Genomic DNA, 13341 nt, shown 5'->3' with positions numbered 1-13341 from the left:
GTAAAAAAGCTTTCTGCGCTGCACTTGGCTTAGCTGTCATGCTTGGATCAGGCTTTAATTCTGGCTCTCCCCCATTTATGTCGGTTTGTGTGAGAAGGGCTCTTTGTGGAGCTTGTGTGAGATCGTCACTAAGGGTCACAGTTGGTGACCTCTCCTCTGAGAGACTGCAGATGAATAGGCCATAACTTCAGCAGACTTGAGCCCCAACCTTTTGCTGTTAGGCCTTAGCATCCAGGAGGAGGTTTTCCATCTCTCTTTAGAATGGGATTAACTCCAGTGTGCCTGCATAGTGTGAAATCGCCTTGCTGCTTGCAAGTGTGCAGAATTCCTTGAGTGCCTCAGTAAATTGCCCAGTCTTTTCTAAACTTTTCCCCCCTAGGTTTTTTCCATGAATAAGTTTGTGCATTGTTAACTTTATGTGCTCCCAGCTCTGATAGATGTCTGATACACAGTGGGAGTATTGAATGTTTTGCACACAGGACCTAAATTGTATCTAAAGAGCTCAATTTATACTCTTGGTATAAAATTTGCCTGAAATTACTGCTTCCCTCTGTGCCTTACAATCTGCCTTGCTCAGGGCTGGACTAACAGTATCCCAGCTTGAAGGACTACTTTTTCGGAGTACAAACAAACTAATGGAGCCCAGATTGGAGGAAAGGCAGTGCTGTCTGTGAGGAGCAGCAAGGCAAATGCCTGATTTCCTGCCTTGAAGCTCTGGGTCTGTGTGTGGTCGAAATTTTACTAATAGAGTGCTCTCTCTAATAGCTTCCTGTACTAGCATGGGTTTGAGTGCTAACCTCAGTAGACAAAAACCCTCCAATCTTTTCTTTTCTAGTTGATGCCTTATTGCAGAGTGGTGTCTTTCAAAGGAATAATCAGCTTTGTTCCGTGTTGAGCACAGATCCAAAGATCTGCATTGCCTTCTTCAGGTAGAAATCTTAGTACTAAAGTCTGGCAGAAAAAATTTGAAGTATAGGTGTCTGTTGTCTCAGGAGGGATTAGTATTTGTTCCTTCTGTGTAGGTGTAGGGGGTCTGTCTTCCACACTTCTTGTCTTGTTTGTGGTAGGCATTTGTTTCATTATGGGATTGAGTTTTGATTTAGTAGTCCTGACTATTGCAGATGAATGATGCTGTCTGGGTCTGGCAAAAATCAAAGATGTTACTGGCAGTCATCCATGTGAATTTTGTAGTATGGAGCCTTTTATGTTTAATGCATTAATAGATACCATTTTCTGTCAGAAGTTTTGAATAAAATAAGTTTTTGGAATAAAACTTCACACTAGCTGTGGACAATATATATTTTTAGTAAAACTCTGCAGATCTGCATTTAGACACAGATGCCGAAAAGTGATGCTATGTGTACAGTGTGATGTGCCCAGAGCTGCAGAGACCTGATCAAAAATCCTAGTGTTGGGATGGAGGAAAAATATGCAGAGAGTTATTGAAGGCAGAAGTCATCTGTCAAGCACAAGCTTTCTCTGAAGGTTATTTAATTAGAGGAGTTACTAAGTAATTTTTCAGACTCCAGGGACTTATTTCATCTCTTTTTGGTCCAAGATGACCTCCTTGAAAGAGGTAGAAGGAAATGGTTTCCTTGTTTTTCAATGCCTTGATTTTTGAATATGAAGATTAACCTTTTTCCATTTAAAAATAAGTCAAGATTTTTGTGTCATTTGTATCATTCTTGCTTTTTTTTCCCCTTTTTGTTTTCTTAGAGACCAACACAATGCTCTTGCATTCTACAGAAAAGTTCCAAGACACAGCAACTTTAATTCCACGGTCTCAGTCTACCTTCACTTTCTTTATGCCTGTGGTAACCTTCCATTATGGCAGAGAAAACGTGTCGTGATGTTGTGTTGCTTTATTGCATTGTAGCTCTACAGATCTCATCCAGCAAAACATTCAACTTGTCAGCTGCATCTTGTTGGTGTGTTTTTTCCTTTCTTTTTCCTTAATGCAAGATAGTTTTCTTGGTTTAACAATTTCTATGTTATTTTGATATAATAGTCACCTTTCCCCTTTGCTAACAAACTGTAGATGTGACTGCCCCAGCAGTTGTTGTTTTAGATGTAATTGCATTTCTGATATCCTTTTGATCTCAGGTACATTTGCAGGTTTAAATATTTATTAAGTAGAACTAAGAGGAAAGGATTTTGTTCCAATTACTCTCTGTTTCTGCTCTCTGTGCTTCAAGATGCGTGTACAAGTTATGGGGATTTTTTTTCTTCATTTTTGCTGCATCTGGTTCTTGTATTGCTGGTGAGCAATTTTCTTATTGCTTCATTCAGATGTATATAGGTGGAGACTTACAAATACCTGTGCTATTGGAATACTTCAGGATACTTAGTTTTGGATCAGTACTTCACTTTTATTTTAATTAACTTTAGTTCTCAGGACTTCCAGAAAATATAACACACTCACATAAGTAAATATTAAAATAAAATTTTGCTTTCTGTGCTTTCCTTTTTCTTCCTGTGCAAAAGCTTTTTTTTTTTCTATTTTCTTTAGCAAGTCATTCTTTGGAGAGCTAAGAGCAAGCAGTGATGAGTTTGAATTCCGAGAGGATTAGGGGTAGGACTTTGAAATACAGACTAATTCCTCAGACACATCTGATATTGTAGAATTTAGAGATGGCATTAAATCATGCCTGAGCATTTGTTGAGTAATTGCCTTCTTTCAAGGAAGGAAAATTTGTAGTGGTTTTGAGTGATGTGTAGTTTAATGTTGTAACTAAACTTGTCATCCTTTACTTGTAATGGGAATTCCCCTTTTGGCACTTCTTTCCCTGCTACCCTAGCTGGGAATGCTTCCTTGCATCCAGTACCCCAGATTAAGTGGTTGGTCTTGTGGTTTAAAAAATCCCACCTGGTGAAATGATACATGCACACCTCTCCCCAGCTCACTGCCAAGTCAGCCAAATGAGTTGGGTGAGCGGATGTGCCACACCAGTGTCTGTGAGGGGAGCAGTGGGGACAGTGCAGCAGCTGGGGATGGAGGTGTGGTGAGGTGCGAGCAGCCCCACATTTGCTGTGCAAAGCATTGCAGCACTTCAGGATGATGTCCTTTCTCCCCCTTACTGGACTAGTTGTTCCATGGGATCTTTCATCTCCTCTAAGTAGAATCAACTGGGATTGTTAAACAGTTCAGTCTAATCTCATGAATTTTTTTAATGACATGGCTTCTGTATCCCTTGGATCTGAATTGAGGCCTGCGTACTTGTATTAAGCTATTTGGATGTTCACGTTTCACATCTTGGAAAGCACTTGAGTGAGAAAATGAATGTGCACAGTAATTCTCAAACAAGAGCTATGGACTCTGAAAGAAACACAGTGGGCAGATACAGATTGTGTACCAAGCCATGTCCTGTTTGGAAGCTGTTGCCACTTTTTCTTCATTTTCCCATTTCAGAAACTCATCAATTAAAACAAACAAACAAAAAAAAACCCCAGAAAACAAAAACAACAACAAAAAACCCAAACAAGAAAGAGAAATATTACTTGCAAATATTAGCAGTTATGGGATAGGCATGCTTACAGTTATTGCTGCTGCCTAAGTATGTACTTCAAAACACTTTTAAACTCACATCAGACATGATGACAAAATGTTCCTTGGTGATGAATATACCAGTAAGATGTTTTTATCAACTTTCAAATAGTAAAGTTTTGCTTTCTTTTTTGCTATTGGAGTTTTGGGGGGTTTTTTTGCTTGCATATCTCTAATAGATCAGCTCAATCAGCTCCTTTTGATTGATGATGATTTGTGATAAATATATTCTTAGATTTTTTTTCCCCAATCTAGCACAACTGAAAGAGCCACTTAAACACTATTGCTGCTGAGTGTGTACTTATAAATCATATAACTGTGTCTGTACTGATAAATACTTTCAGAATAGAAGGCTGTTTTCAACATTATTTTAAAACCCCCCATGAATTAACTTTTCAAGGAAAGGTCTTTTGTCAACATCAATGTTTCCTTTTGGAAACTAAAATTGAATGATAATAGCCTTTGATGTTACCCTTAATTGAAATAATCACTGCAAATGTTTTCTGATGTTTTATTTTCATAGTTTGTGGCAGGTAATGCAGACAAGTGAGGTTTTTTTGAGACATTATAAATTTACCAGGAAATACTGGATTCTGTTTATGACTTGCTGTCATTCTTAGAGGTGTTCATTCCTTGCTTTCAAAGCTACTGGTGCACATGAGATTATTGCCTTCTGTCAGTCCCAATACCCTTTATATGTTTCTCCTACTCTTATTCCCTCCCCTTTCTTTTTGCCATCTATCCTTGTACATTTATGCAGCTTCATGAATCATGAGGATTGAGTGATCTTAGAAAAAAACAGCAAAGCCTTTTCATGACTGCTCTGCAGTGTTTTTGTCCATTTGAGTTCTTTGGGGGTATGAGACCTTCCCCTCACTTCTGCTGCTTCTGTGAAGAGGTGACAGTGAAGCCAGAAGAGTCCCATGTTGCTTTCTGCTGCTTGGGCACTGCACAACAGGTGCTGATTCTGCTTCTGCCTGTGGTGGCCTCTGTGGAGATCTTTGGTTGGCAGGGCTTCTTTTGGCATGGAAGACTTCAATAGAAGTAGTCTCTAGCAAGAAGATGTGTTCTTACCCACACTTCATCTCTTTGGGAGGAATCATTGTGTTGTCTTGACTGTCAGTCTGAAAATCACTTTAGCTCTAACAGTGTTTTTTCACTGTAGAGCTGAAGGAAATGGAAAGGATGTTCTAGTTTCTGGGGTTTCTGGTTTTTTTGTTCCCTCTTTCTGGTGATAGATTGTCAATTTTGTAAGGCAAGTAATGTTTAATTCTCTGCTTTTCTGGTAAGTGATAAGGTTGTCCCACTTAGTTTTGACATTTATCACTAGAGTGGATGAAGGCAAAAGGAAACATGGTTTATTATAGGTTACCTGGAGCTGTGTATCTGAATTCTCACCAAGCTGTAAGTGTTGTGGGTTTGTTTTTTCAAATTTATTGACAGGTACTTAGAGAAAAATTAATTTTTTTGTAAAATGCTGAAATACAGTCTGAAACTGTATAGCATTTGTGGGCTAATCAGTTAATCCTGTGTATGTTATACCAATGTGGGTATTGGGGAGGGAACTCATGCTATTATTTTTAGGAAACTAATGAAAATTTGAAGATAACCTAAAATATACTTGCATGCACATTTTCATATTTAATACCTTATCTATACTTCTTGAATAGCCTGACCTGCTCTACCTGGAGTTTTCTGTTGCTCCTTGGCTTTTGTCATTTGAGTAGGTCTGTTGTGCCCAGAAAATAAGTTGAACCCAAAATTCTAAATGATCCTAATTGCTGTACAAATAAGTCTGCAACTGCAAAGTTGGATGAGACCTTCCTCAGAGAATATGTATACTTGTTTTCCAGAAACCTCAGATGAAGCATTATTTTTGTTTAATCCCATTCTAGGTTTAGAAAATGTCATGTTTTATTGTTGTTTTAGTACTTTAGATAGTGCCTATAAGCTACAAAATATGTACTTTGCACTAAGTAAAGGTAACATTTACAGAGATGGTAGGACACAAAGGCATTTAATTTTGTCTAGAGAGTACAGCTTATAGTAATTGCCATTTTCAAAATGTTTTGAATGTATTAACTGAGAGTATATCTAAACACATTTCCTGTACATGCAGCTATCAAGGTATAATCTTGATGCTTTTCCCTGTTTTTGTGGGTTTTTTTTTTTTTTTTGAGTATATAAAATATTGTTCTTATGAGGGCTGTGTGTGTTCCTCTGCTGGAAGCTTCTATTTTTGTTCTGAGTACTCAAATAGATGAAAAGAATGTGCCTTTGACAGCAATTTACTTACACTGAGTAAAGGAGTAAGAAGGAAAATGAAATCATCTTTGCTGTAATAATTGTGGACACTAACAGTGATAATCAAATATTGCAAAATATCTAGTTTTTCAGTGTTTATGTTTCGCTTCTTGGTGTGCTTGGAAATGTCTGCTTTAGTATGCTAAGCAGGTTGGCAGTCAGAAGAAGTTAACATTTTTTTATGGGATATTTTCTGCTTGTCTTTTCTGTGAGAAGCAGCATTCCAGGCATTTTCAGAGGATACTTTATCTCTGTTTTATATAAAGTGCTTTTGCTGAGAAGGGAAGAAGTGGGTGCCCCATAATATAATTACATTAAATTGCTAGAGTGCTTGCCTGGCACACAGGGAAGCTGGATTCATTTACTGCAGCAGGAGAGACTGGAGTTGTATTTCTGGAGACTCCTTGGGAGGCAGGGAGTGAGTGCTGGGTCAGAAATCAGGCTGAGCTGGACACTGGACTGCTGAAGGAACTCCTGTGTTGGAAGGAACTGGTGCTTCAGAGCTTGCTCTGCTGACGTGATGGGTAATTGAAAGATTGTGAACTGAATTGGGGTGGGGGAAGGGCACACACTGAATACAGAAGGAGATGCTAAGCAGCAGCAAAGAAACTTGGGTTTAGTGTGTCAGTGTCTTAGTCAGCTGTCAGATTCTCCTCATCTCTGAGACTTTTTCTTAGGAGGAGCCTTAATGCTTGGTTTAGGGATGCAAACCTTGAGCAGGCATTACGCTGTTGCAATGCCAAGTGCTGCTCCACACCACATGGAAGTTCTTCTGTGTGTCTGGTCCCAATTATGTGGTCAGAACAGAAGTGTATGAAGTCCTGAGAGGAGTCATCTTGCAGTGAGAGCACCCTTCCAAACCCACCAGCTGGTGTGACTGATGTGTACTGCTGGATGCAGCACAGCCTTGTGTTAGGCCAGCTGGATCAAATGCTGCTCTTTGAAGGTGCTGCCATTATGCACTTTCCTCTTAGAAAATCACCACTAGCAGAAAATCTGTCTGCAGTAGCCCTCACCTCAAAAGTTCTGCAACAGATAGTAAGCTTTAACAGGTATTTTGTTCAACAAAGATACATTTCTCAATTATTTTGTCTGAGTGTCTACCAGTCCAGGTAGGACATAGCTCACAGCCATCTCTTGTGCCCAAATGTTGCATGTTGTTCAGCATCTAGGTTGCCTGTGAGAGGAATGGCTGGTATTGGGAGCACAGTCAGCTCCCACTTGAGATATTTCCAAACTCAAGAGCTTTTCAGAGATGTGTGTTGAGTTGCTACTTGTAAGGTCTGTGTGATATCTTAATGTATCGAAGGATGTTTCGTGTTGTTAAGTTGTTCTCTCGATAGGAAGCCACTGTGGGGTTGAAATCTCTGCTATAATGAGATCGAGTTCGTAGCAGTTAAATGTCAAATCCGTGATACTTGAAACTATAATTAAAAGGAAGAAAAAAAGTATTGTGAGACAAAAATAAGAAACACAGTAGTAGTTTCAAGTGTGGTTTAAATTTTTTTATATAGAAGCAATACCTAGGGACTTGGAACTGTTTAAAATTGGTTTTGATGCCAAGTGAAATAATTGACGAAGAATTGCTTTGCAATGCTTGTAAGGAATATAATATTCAATGCATACAAATACACCAAAACTAAAGGGAAGTGGTCTGGAAGATTTAAATAAGGGTAATGAAATTATCCACTAATGTACATCTGTGTATAATTATAGCTTTCTAAACTCAAATTGAGTACTCTTAAATTTCTCATGGAATACGATCATGTCTTGTTGTATATGTGTAGAAATGCTGTGAAAAATGTTTGAATCCTGCTTTGAATTTGAACTACCTCATCCTTTCCCTGCAGCAGAGCAGCTGCAAATGTGTAACCAATCATTTCCTGAAACAATTTTTTTGAGTCCAGTTCACAGAAACTAGACACAGAGAAGCTTGCTGTTGCATCTTCAACATGTCTCAAATTCAGTCTTCCAGCTAGTCTTAATGGAGTGAGTGAGTAGAGCAGGGGAAGAAAAGTGAGCTGTAATAGCAGGGTTTGTCAGTAATGTGGGCTTTCTGAGGCATGCAGAGCTTGCAGTGTCCTGAAAGAAGTTGCAGCAACTCCGTGATTAATCAGCCTAAAAAAATCCATCCCACCTTCAGATTAGTCAATTTACCATAACGAATTTGCAAGGTTATGGCTGCAAGGAATATTTTAACAAAATGTTAAATAAATGTGCATCCCTTAGTTTCAGAGCTTTAGGAATAGCAAAGGTATTTAGAGAATTGAATTAAAAAATGAGATTTTATGTACATTTATTTGTTATTTTAAAAATATTACCGTAGAATTATTGTAATATTTCCCACTGAGTGGACTTGAAAGGTTGCAGTTTTGGTTTTTTTGCATGTCTTCCCACTAATCTCTGATTCAGTAGCAGAAGCAGTGACATGATGTGTAAAATTAAAATATGCCAAATCCCTGCAACACTTGCATTTTAGCTGGCGTGCACTTATTTTTTTGTTGATACGTGTCCTGGCCTAAGAAAATAACTGCATGAGCAATGGCTACAAAGGTTTTATTCTAGTGATGTTCTGTGTGCATCTAATGTGTGGTCAATGTCTCTGCTAGCTGGCAGCCACATTTTTGTTTTTCAGTAACTTCCAAGTGGTCATCCACGTGCATTTACATACCAAGTTGTAGCCTGAAATTGTCAGCTCTTTTTAAAAATGTCAGGAAAATATTATTTTTAAGTATTAGTAGTATTTTAATGTAGAAAAATACAGTAGCCTTTTCTTTTTAATTTTTATTCATGAAAACTCCCTCTTGTGCTCTCATGATGAAAGAGCTGTGCCTCCTCTTAAGCAGTTTAAGTTGCTTTCAGTCTTCCCTTAAGCTTAGCTTTCTGTATGAATGAGTTTTGTCAGTGCCAGCATTGTTGTCTTTTACCAAGAGGATTACTCCTCAAAAGCAAGTGGCCTTTTAATATCACATTAGAAGTTGGGATTTTGTTTGACTCAAGGCAAGCTGAAAAAGCAACGCTGTGGTGATGGCAACATGGTAATGCCATTTGAACATATGATTGATTCCTATATAGCACCAAATTACCATGCTGAAGCACTTTGCAATCAATGATATAAAGAAACTGGGTTTTTTTATGCCTGTGATTTCAATAACTGCTTTCATCTATTTTCCTGCTCTCAAGTTCTTGCTAAAGGATGTAAGATCTTGTTTGCACCTAAAAGGTAGGGGTTTCCCACATGTACCTTCCAAAGTCTTAATTGGATGAAAGTTAGGGCTTACACCAGAGTATCAGTTTTAACTGAGTTGCTGATTTTAGAGCCACTAAGTCCCAATCTAGGGCACAAAGTTCAAGGTAAATATCCCTTAATGCCCCATACCATCCCATCAAAATACTGTTTTATAAGGAATCATAGGAGGCAAGGTGAGCATCAAGCAATGTGCAGTGGCAACTTCCATCCTGGCAGCTTGGCTCACCTCAAAATGTCTGAAGGCTGTACCGAGTAGTTCCCTGAAAGGGTGACATTTCTAAGAATTCAAAATGGCATTTAACTGTGAGATTTCTGAATCTAAGTTTGCCTTTGGCAGTTTATTTTATAAAAAACAAAACACAGCAGCAACAAAATGCAAAGTGGAAGAACTTGATAAATAATTACTCTCAATGGCACATGCACCTTACCTAGAAGGATCAATGTGAAGGCAGAGTTTTACCCCAAAGACTTAAAAGGGAGGGGGACAGTGAGGAAGTACTCGATAGTTTTTGTTTAATTACAGGAGAAACGGTTGCATTATTGCTTTTATTGTTTCTATTGTTTAGCAGATGTTTTGCATTTATTTTTCAACTTGTGTGTTTTTTAGACTCATTGCAGTCATCTGGAATAGTAAAGAGCTTAATTGAATTTTGCAGCTACCATTGATACTTGGATTTCAGTGTTTCTGTAGTGTCTTTAAAATGGTGCACAATGCCAAATAATGAGTGAAATACAACTTTCTCAAAATACAGAAAGTATCTATTTCACTGTGCTGGTGGGACTCAGTGCACAGTGACATATAATTTCCCTCATCAGTGTGAGTCATAAACATTTTCTTGAAATGTGTTGTGTGGTTTTGGGAGTGTGCTTTTGTATTGGTGTGGGTTTTCTTTGGTTTTTTTCATTGTTGTCCTACAACTTTCTCTAAGCAGAGGTATCAGTTGAGGTCCACAAGGCCCAGTAGCCCAAAGCATGTACCAACATGAGGATATGTAGTATAAGAACCTGTTAAAATTCCTTCTCTCTAAGATCCTTGATGCATGATGCAATGAAAAACGTGCACATATATATATTTAGTAGTACTCAGAGTAGTACTCAGTTTTTAACTGATTTAGCTGTATTTCTCAGGGAGGGGGGTGGGGGAAGCCTCTGTATTTAACTTTTCATTTCACTATTTTAGAAATATGTTGCCTTTTTCAATATATTTCTAAATATTAGTGCCAACTTAGCACTTAGTGACTTAAGCTGAATTTACATTGGAAAGTTCTGGGATGCCTGGGGACAAGCTGAAATGGTATCATTTGTGGTTAAAATGTTCCCCAGCATAACTTAGGCTTGTTCCAACTACTTACTATTCCATCAAAGAATTCCCCAGATGTGGCTCAGGAGCTGGGACAGCAGAGATATTTTCCAGTATGCACTTCATACACCATCACCCTGCTCTGGAGACTCTGGCAGATTCCTGTAAGGGATGAGAGCTGTTCTGTACTGCTTGGCTTCAGTGCACTCAGTGATTAGTACAGGCACAGTGTTGTATCTTCTTGCATGTTGTAGTAAAGGTCTTCTCTTTCTCAGGATAGTGCCAATAGAACTGGTTTTATAGATGGGACTCCTTTGGTGCAGATTTAAAAAAGGAAACAGAATTTCTTTTGGCAAGTGTGCAAGAGCAACATAAGCTGATGGCACTTAAATCAATTGGCTAAGTGTAGTACAAATTGGCATACAGTCCATGCAGTTGCTAGGTTTTTTTTGTTTTAAAGTTAGCCTCTTCTTCACTTCTTCCAAATGCATAATGGGGTAATTCCAGCTTCATATTTTGTATTTTTGTGGTGATAAGAATGCAAAAGTGTGGTGGTCAGGATTTTTTTTTCCCTGTTGAAAGGAAAATGAGATTTATAGGTTCAAAATAAATGCTGGCAATTGGAGGAGGGCGTTGGTGAAACTATTTGCCCCCCACCCATCTAAATCATCAACATCTCTGCAATCACAAATCCAGCAGAGTTGCCTGTGAAGCCCAGAATAAACTCCCATGATATTAACATGGGAAAATATTTTGGAAGTATTTTTCCAATAGTAAGGATGCCATTCTGGATATAATTGCTAGATAACCTGATTTCTCTTTTCAAAGAACTTTGTTTAGGCTGTTCCTTGTTAGAGCAGGGCTTTCTTCAGGTCTTGCTTAACCTTTTTGCACATGTAGCTCCTCGGAACATAACTGATTAAAAAAATAATTCCATCTTTCCTAATAATTTCCTTTTATTTTTCCAAAGAAGAATTTTTACATAAATTAATTGCAAAAGTCTGACTCTCGTGTTTTTCAAGAAATTGAGAGAATAATCATTGTTTCTCTTAAAATCCTTGTTTTCTTGGACCACTCTTAAGTCTAAAATCTGGAAAACCTAGTTTACTTTGAAGACACAAAACTAAGTTAAGATTATTTTAAAGATCATTTACTTTTTTTCAGGACGACCCAAATGATATCGACCCCAAAAGGAAGGAAGTGCGTGGCAATGATGTGGAGGACAAGGGACAAAGTGTGGAGACACTACCTCCAGGTATTGCAGTAAGATTTGTTGTGAAAGATCCATAGCCATAAAACATTTATCAGTGAAAGCCATGAATCACTGCTGTTGTTCTGATTCTGATAATTCTTTGTCGTTTCAAAGTTCTAGGATTACTTTAGCAACATGTACTTCTTTGTTCTTATAGCTTCAGCATCCTTAAATCTCACCTGCTTCACTGCTCCTTTGAGATAAAACAATAGGGAGTGTGTTCTTCGCTAGTATGTTTGTATTGTCCTTCAGTAGGTTTGAGGTGCTGTAAAAGCCTCTGGTACAGAAGTAGTCCATTTCTCTTGGTGGATGATGCTGGCAGGCAGCAGACAAGTCACCTTGGGACTGTTATTTTGACTGAAGATTCAGCCAAGGTTCATACATTTTTAGGTTTATTTCTAGCTTTTGATTTGGCAGATTTTCCTAACTGTGCTGGTAGTGTACTTTATTTTTTTTCCTCATGCTTGCTCAGTATTTGTCACATGCTGGAAAATAACAGAGCAACGTGATTTTTATTTTGTTTGAGTGAAATCCTCAAGCCTTGAGGATGAGTTAGGAAAACTAAGTGTTAAGGAATCTTCATTTCATGTAAATGTTTCCATAAACTTCTTTTGCTGCTTAACTGTTTCACATAAAGGAGATTTCATATATAGCTACAATTGACAAACTAAAGCATACAGAAAAATGAAAATTGAATTTGAATATTTTACACAATTGAAGAAGTTTAACCTGTGACAAGGACAATTACTGATGAGATAGCATCACAGGTTTTGCTTCTCTTCTATGAATCCTTGTGTTTTGCTTACAAATATGTCTGGCCAAACATTTGAAATACTGTGAGTTCTTACAGAAAGAACTAACCAAGGCAAGCTTTCTTTTAAGCAGCTGGGAACTCCCATCCCCAGGAACATGTGAGGCGTGATTTTTCTTTTTCAGTCATAAGCTCTTTGCTCTTGATGCCTTTTTTTCTGTATCCTTTGGCCTACCTTAACTTAGCCACTCTTTGGAGAAGGGAAATAAGACTGGTTATCTATGTCTACTTGTTTGGCAAAGCCTTTACTTTGTGTATGTATTGAGAAATAAATCTCAAAAAGCTGAAGAGCCTGGCTTATTTAAGTTGGTTTCTGGCAGATATTTTCAGTTATTTGTTCTGCTTAACAGACCTGTCTACAAATTTTGTTTCTGGTGTTAGATCAGCCAATTTTGCACCTTCCAGCAGTTCTTATTTCCCTTTTTTTGAATGTTTATGTATTCTGGACCAAACTTTATACTTTCCCAGTGGCCTTAAATAGCCTGTTTGAGTATTAAAGGGAGAGGGAAGTGTCACAGGTTGAAAGGGAGAGCTATCAGAAGCTGGAGGGGTTGAAACCAGAAGATTTAAGTGTGCAGTAGAGCAGGTCATGGCTTTTTTCATTTCATATGTTGATTAGTAGTCTCTTCTGGCCTGATGTAACAGACAGGAGAATTGTTACTGCAAAGCAGTATTAGAGTCTGGAATTAAACATCAAAGATGTCACAGACAGAACTACACACTCTTAAATCATTATTTTTTTTATTTTCAGTTAATATAGGCAAAATTCGGAATTCTTGTGGCAGTGAAGCTTGGTATTCATATTTCTGCAGATTCTTTGCATTGTTTTAAAAATTTGATTCTAATTTGCAGGATAGTCTGGACAAATTTAATATATAAG

At 38.0% G+C, this 13341-nt stretch overlaps 1 protein-coding gene across 1 annotated transcript in view; it reads left to right on the top strand.

The window, feature by feature from the left end:
* GALNT2 (polypeptide N-acetylgalactosaminyltransferase 2) overlaps positions 1 to 13341 on the top strand; it is an 86537-nt gene that overhangs the window by 37235 nt on the left and 35961 nt on the right. The window contains exon 2 of the mRNA XM_058020146.1: positions 11563 to 11653. Coding sequence (XP_057876129.1) covers positions 11563 to 11653 — 91 coding nt within the window. The remainder of the gene's footprint in view (positions 1 to 11562; positions 11654 to 13341) is intronic.

The sequence above is a fragment of the Melospiza georgiana genome, chromosome 3, assembly GCF_028018845.1.
Source record: "Melospiza georgiana isolate bMelGeo1 chromosome 3, bMelGeo1.pri, whole genome shotgun sequence".
Classification (NCBI taxonomy): domain Eukaryota; kingdom Metazoa; phylum Chordata; class Aves; order Passeriformes; family Passerellidae; genus Melospiza; species Melospiza georgiana.
The sequence above is the reverse complement of the archived record's forward strand: the minus strand, read 5'-3'. Positions and strand labels throughout refer to the sequence as shown.